At 45.6% G+C, this 6,511-nt stretch overlaps 1 protein-coding gene and 1 long non-coding RNA gene across 10 annotated transcripts in view; one reads left to right on the top strand and one right to left on the bottom strand.

Moving 5' to 3' along the window:
- LOC140650672 (zinc finger and BTB domain-containing protein 5-like) overlaps positions 1 to 6,511 on the top strand; it is a 93,677-nt gene that overhangs the window by 67,579 nt on the left and 19,587 nt on the right. For 8 of the 9 annotated variants that reach the window (XR_012042123.1, XR_012042124.1, XM_072859338.1 and 5 more), the window contains exon 1: positions 30 to 152. The exons of the other annotated variant lie outside the window; for it this stretch is intronic. Coding sequence is in view for 6 of the 8 variants with exons in the window: in XM_072859338.1 (XP_072715439.1) it covers positions 97 to 152 (56 nt within the window). In the remaining 2 variants the exon portion in view is untranslated. Of the gene's footprint in view, positions 1 to 29; positions 153 to 6,511 lie in introns of those variants that run through there. 9 annotated transcript variants of the gene reach the window in all.
- Positions 342 to 6,278, bottom strand: LOC140650673 (uncharacterized). Its single transcript, XR_012042125.1, has 3 exons — positions 6,209 to 6,278; positions 3,079 to 3,152; positions 342 to 609 (listed from the first exon to the last, which is right to left on the bottom strand). It is a non-coding gene; the product is annotated as an uncharacterized lncRNA (long non-coding RNA).

Below are 6,511 nucleotides of genomic sequence, written 5' to 3'. Positions count from 1 at the left end.
TGCTGGTGAGGCGGCTGCGGGGGGGGGGGGGGAATTAGAACGAGCTGGAGACAGAGTTGCTTGGGTTGAAAATAATAGCTATTTTTGGTCCTTTTCATGCTCTGGAAATTCTTCCACCTGGATATAAAGAGAAGTGGATTGAGGGACTGCAGGTAAGGTAGACGGGCGGCAGCTAGTGGTAGCTGTGAGAGGCAGCTGGTTGTGTTGTGCGGGGGGGTGGCGTGCGCGCGTGCCTGAATCGCGGACGTGCGCCTGGGCGCGAGTTGGTAAATGTGAAGGGGATGGGGGTGTCAGCGGGTGGTTTATTGTTAATTTGGCTATTTAGCTGACGGTAGGGAGAGTGGGGCGCGTGTCTTCTGCGCGTGATCTGGGAGGTAACACAGAGGTGGATCAGGTAGGGAGTGGGAGTTGTATCTTGCTCTCTGGTATCCTCCCCTTGCATTCCCTCGGGTTGCTGTTTTCCTTGTAGTCTTCTGTAGCACTTTGTTCCTTCAATTTGGAGTGTGTGGTGGTAGTTCAGCTGGGCTTGAATGAAACTTCCACCTGAGCAGTTGCATGGGAGGGGAGTGATGCTCTTGTAGACCGTCTTTCATAAGCATGTGTGTGCCTCTGGGGAAAAGGTGAAAGGACAGGTCACTGGGGAAAAAGCTCCGAGGTTTATCTTTAGCAAACTTGTAGATTCTGACTTACAGGGGGAATGCAAGTTATGAACACACCTTTCATAGGCAGCTTTTTGGACATCAGCAACACCTAAGTGATAGTCAGAGGGTCAGCCAAGTTTTGGCAATCTCTCCACAACATCCTGGATCTGGGCCCCTGGCAAGCAGCAAACTTCTCTAGTTAACAGATCAGGTTGGCAGATGGGCGTGTCTGCCCCATAGCAGGGAGTTGCCCACTACATCACTCACTGCTTCCTCCAGGTGGTTGCCACACTAGTGTGGCTTTGAGAGTGGTATAACATGCATAACCACCTAGCAATACATATACTGAAAAATACCTGGGTGCTATACAGTGAGAAGGTCTAGTGATTTCATTTTGACAGCATTGTATGAATGAGAGGCTTGCAACACTGAGATCTCCATTCAGCCAATGCTGCTGAAGTCATGGTAATTAAGTAGGAATACTTCTTTAGATAATGGCAAATGCGATTTGTTAAAAAGTAACTGAAGGTTAGCATATAATTCCTAGAAAGCAGTAGATGCTTTATTTATATTTTTGATTGTATACTTATGTTGTTGTTCGTGTTTCCTCTTGGTAGATTCAAAGTTTGGTGGGGTATTGTATTTTTTTTCTTGCTGTATATGATTATCATGTTCAAACCATCAGTTGTCTTGCAAATCCAAAACCAAGAGAGAGTGAAGTATGCAATACCATTTAACACTTAAACAAAAGAGGGAAAAAAAAAAAAAACCCCAACCCCCAAACCAAAACAAATTAGTGAACTGAAACTGATATTTTGCCTCTGCTTCGGAACTTGCTGAAAAGTCTTACTCTGAGCAAGTCATGCTTATAAATAGAAGCGCAAAAAACCCAACCTGTAGAACTTGTTTGCTTTGCAGATTATGATAGTTGTATAAAATATAGTGCTGAATATATTATATAGTTCTATTTAGTAATTATGCAAGGATAAAATGTAGATGTAATCCTGAATTTCTAGAGCTATACATGAAATTTGAATGTCCAAGTTGATCTAAAACATCTATGACTTGATTCTTCAGTTTCTCCTCCTGTTCTTGAATATGCTGAGGTGAACAAGTAGTCTTTCTCCTCCAAAAATTAGTTTCATTATTTGGAATTCTTAAAGTTTGGGTTATAGGTGTTGGGGTTTTTTTTGTGATGCCTTAGGAAGAACTACTTTTTTTGTAGTTGTCACTATTGAATTGCTCATAATAGTTTATGTTGTGGAGGATATTTAATCAAATGGAGAAATGTTATCTATACTGTCAGCATACAAAAGCTGTGCAAATTATAGCTGGCTGTTATAAATATGTATTATCTCTGTCATGTTGACATGATTAGCCATGACTACTTCATTCATGCTAACAAGGTCAAGCTGGTAATCATGCTGCTGCTGTTTTACTCTTTTGTAAACTGATAAATAACAAAGCAAAGGTAATGTGGACTGGTGTAAAAATGGAGGAAAAATTACTATTTTTGAACTGAGGAAAAAAAGCCACTTAATTTTTCTCCCCATCCATTTAAAATTGTTCAGAAATAATTATTGGAACATACATTGACTTAAAGCTCTTGTGTGACTGGCAAACCATGATTTGAAAAATATGTCTGGTGGTTCTTTTTTCTATTCCTCAGTATGTGTTAAAATGTCTAGAACTGTATAATAGATTGATGTAAAGATTGTATAACAAGCTTTTAATGTTCCGAGTCATTGTCAGAAGATGAGTTTTTGAAATTACTTACATTCAAATGAGTTTGAGAAGATCAAAAGCAAATAATCGTGGTAAGTCTCAAATGAAATGCAGTATTATCTGTTTGAATCCATGTGGTCCGAACAGTAATGGAGTCTGACAATACGTTATAAAACAAAGCTTTATTGAGGCAGTAGGAAAGATGAGCAACAATGTGCCCATGCAGTGAGTCACCCAGTCATTGACAGCAAACATAGGCTCGTAAGCGATGCCATGGCTCCATTGGACTGTTAGGGACATTTGGGGTCCAGGTCATCTGGCAGTAACAGTCAATCATGCAAATGCCTTTTGAATGCGGGTGAGAGTCGTGCTGCCCCTTGGCTCCACCAATGGTAGTGTGATTTAAGTGAATCGTACCATATATGAATAATGTGGGCTGCGTCCTGCCTACGCTGCTGATGTCGGTCAGGGGGCAGGGTGTTGGCAGTCTGTCTACGCTGCTGATATTGGTAATGGGGCAGGGTGTCACTTCCATCCCTTGATTCTCTCAAATCATCACTTGATGCGGAGTTATAGGCTAGGGTGTTATTTTGGTGGGTCATTAGCTATATAATAGGCTAGGTGAGGTTGGTGTCCTGACACCTGCAGGGTATAAGTTACATAGTCAGAGGTCAAATGCTGGTGCATCACGAGATGGGTACCGTAGAATTACCTCTATCAAGTATCAGTTGCATGGGTATCCAGGAGGTGATTGCTACGGCATCTTCCCAATTGCTACGAGAGAGGCTGCAAAAGAGATTACAATTCAGGGTCAGTATCCGCTTATATCTAGTGGCCCCCAACCTGGGTCAGGGAGTGGCTCGACCTCAACTGGGAAAATACTTTACAGCACAATCTACAACCCCATCCAGTGATATGAAACAAAACATAAACAATGACAATAAACAAGTTAATTACAAAAGGTATAGCCAAAATCTTTTGACAACTACCCTGAGATCTGGGAACCAAGAGGTAAGCTATGATCACAATTTGCCAATTCTCCAATGAGTATTTTTGGTTGTCACCTGATGCAAGGGCTTTAGTTGTGCCTGAATTTTCTTAAGGTCGGTCTCAATGCATTGATCTTGGTTGACGTAGACACAGCAGGTAGTATTTACTAACGTGCAAATGCCACCTTGCGTGACCAGCAAGTAGTCTAAGGCTAGATGGTTTTCAATGGTAGTCTGTGATACTTGAGTGACTTCTTGCTGCAGTGCTTGGATGGCGTCAATTGTTATGTTTTCTATATTTTTCCAGGGTAGCAGAGAGATTGACAGTTGCTTTCTCCAGCTCGGAGACCCCTAGCTGAGAAAGGAGGACCCAGGCAAATTGATGAAATCCAGGTCTTTGCTCTACCAAAGGGCTGATCTACACTGATGTCGCAGGGCATCAGGGCAATTGTGGGTATGGGTTGTGTCAAGGTTTTCTTCAACATGCATCCCAGGCAGTGTTTGTCTGAGTGTGCAGGTCCCCTCCCACCTCCGTGTGAGGTTTTTTCATGGCATGATTGCTGCACAGCCAGTATAGGCTGGGGGTGCCTATTGTGCTAGGGTCACTGCAGTGAGTGGTGTCTTTCAGGCAATTGTCAATATTGGCATGGTAGGTTTGCATGGTGTAGGATGGACCCTGCCACATGGTTTGTAGCTGATCACAGGATGGATCATAGCCTGTAAAGTTCTGGAGGATGTAGAATTCTGATCTGCTCTTCACCGAGGCGGCAGTGAGTAGTCAGTGGTTGAGATTAGCCTGAATAGAGTAACATCTGACAAAAGTTTTAGGTGCATGGACCCACAATTCCACCAATACTAGCGTTCCTACCGCAGGAACTCCTTGGTGGCCAGATGCAGGATGTTGTGTACAAATCCTACAATAAGTACCCTTTCTAACATTTGCCAGCACCTGAGATGTGTGAATTAACAAGTTAAAATCCCAACCAGCAAGGCCCTGGTGGACTGTCCCTAAGAACAGTATCCACAGCATATTCAAAATTGGTTCTTGCACAGAATAACCAACAGTAGTACAAATAAAACGAATGCAATGTAGCAGGAGGATTTTTCCAGGTTGTGGTTTAACCCCTGTAGACAGCTAAGCACTGCACAGCTGCTTGCTCAATCCCCTACCCAGCGGGATGGGGGAGAGAATTGGAAGGGTAAAAGTAAGAAAACTCATGGTTTGAGAGAAAGACAGCTTAATAGGTAAAGCAAAAGCTGCACACGTAAGCAAAGCAAAACAAGGAATTAATTCACTACTTCCCATCGGCAGGCAGGTGTTCAGCCATCTCCAGGAAAGCAGAGCTCCATCATGTGTGACGGTTACTTGGGAAGACAAATGCCATAACTCTGAAGGTCAGCCCCCCACCCCCAGCCTACTTGCTGGTGGGGCAGTGTGAGAAGCAGGGTGAGATGCCTTGATGCTGTGCAAGCATTGCTCATCAGTAACTAAAACATCAGTGTGTTATCAACACTGTTTTCATTACAAATCCAGAACATAGCATCATACAAGCTACTAAGAAGAAAATTAACTCTATCCTAGCCAAAACCAGTACACAGATGGGTCCAGTAGCCAGGCTGAGTCGGCGGCTCTGGGCTCGTCATGAACATTATCACTTCCTGAAATACAAAATCGCTTCTAGGACAGCCTGAAGGGGTGGTCTATGGATCGAACATCGAGATTTGGGCCCCGGTGTCCACAACAACGGTGACCGAGTGCCAGTCATTCATGACAACTTCTAGTGGAGCTAGGACATGTGGTAAGCAAAAAGGGTATGCCAGAAAACAGGGCTAGGAGGCAGATCTCCATCTGGCAGTGGACACCTGCCCACCAGTTGTCTGGCAGCACCTTGGGAGGGGGATGCTAAGGGGTTAACACTGGCGTGCCAGGAGGTGCTGCAAGACTCCGGGTGGAGGTGGGGGGCCACCTGCTGATGGCCATTCAAAAGCTGTAACAAAACATTATTCAGCAATTTATTAATTTGTTGGGAGGGTAAACCCAGTTTCCAGAAGGAGCTGCCTGAGGCGGTCCCTCTCTGTCTGGCTGGTGGAGGTGCCCTGTCCTCTGATCAGGTGAGGATTCCTCTGTATCTGACTGCTGGACACAGAAGCCATTGCCACGGCACCCACCCCTGCAGCCAGGGTGTGCAGAGCTCCTGCGCCCATGGTCCCCTTCACTGAGGTAAGTTAGAGCTGCCCCAGTGTGCCAGAGACTCCCGAGCCACTCCACCCAGCCTTCCCCTGTAGGGTTGGGAAGGGGTCAGGGTCTGGTCCGTGGCCAAAAATGTTCCTGTCCCAATTATCATCCTTATCGTCCTGGTAGATAGTGGCCCTAACTTGGGCCATTGTACTGGGACAATCTTTCCAGGCCTCAAGGGCCTGCTGAGCCAAGGAGGCTAACTTATGCTCATCCCTCTTGGCCCCTTCCTTAGCTTCTCCCGCCTGTTTGAGGGCACCATGCAGCCCGGTAACTTCAGTCCAGGCAATGTTGAGGGCACAACTCAGGAGGCCGATTAAGGCTCCCTTGCCCTTTCCTTGTTTGCAATGACTGGCCTTATGCTACAGTTCAAATTCATCCCTCAGTAGCCTGGGGATCTGTTCAATTATCTTGGACCCACTCCTCCTCCCGTTGGGGGGAGCTCCAAACTTGCTCCTTTCCTGAAGCCTCCAGTAGTTGTCGGAAAGACTCTTATCCTGTTTGTGATGCCAGTAATGTGGTCCAAACACTAATGGAGTCTGACAACATGTTCTAAAACAAAGCTTTATTGAGTCAGTAGGAAAGATGAGCAACAACGCGCCCATACGGTGACTCACCGATAGCAAACACAGGATCATAAGCGATGCCATGGCTCCAGTGGACTGCCAGGGACACTTGGTGTCCAGGTCATCTGGTAGCAACAGCCAACCGTGCAAATGCCTTTTGAATGCGGGTGAGAGTCGCACCGCCCTTGGCTCCACCAATGGCAGAGTGATTTGAGAGAATCGTACCTTACATGGATAATGTGAGCGGCAACCTGCCTGTGCTGCTGCCGATGTCAGTCAGGGGGCAGGGTGTTGGCAGTCTGTCTACCCTGCTGATATTGGTAATGGGGCAGGGTGTTAATCCATTATGTGGAT

This window comes from Ciconia boyciana, chromosome 4, assembly GCF_034638445.1.
Source record: "Ciconia boyciana chromosome 4, ASM3463844v1, whole genome shotgun sequence".
NCBI lineage: Eukaryota > Metazoa > Chordata > Aves > Ciconiiformes > Ciconiidae > Ciconia > Ciconia boyciana.
The sequence above is the reverse complement of the archived record's forward strand: the minus strand, read 5'-3'. Positions and strand labels throughout refer to the sequence as shown.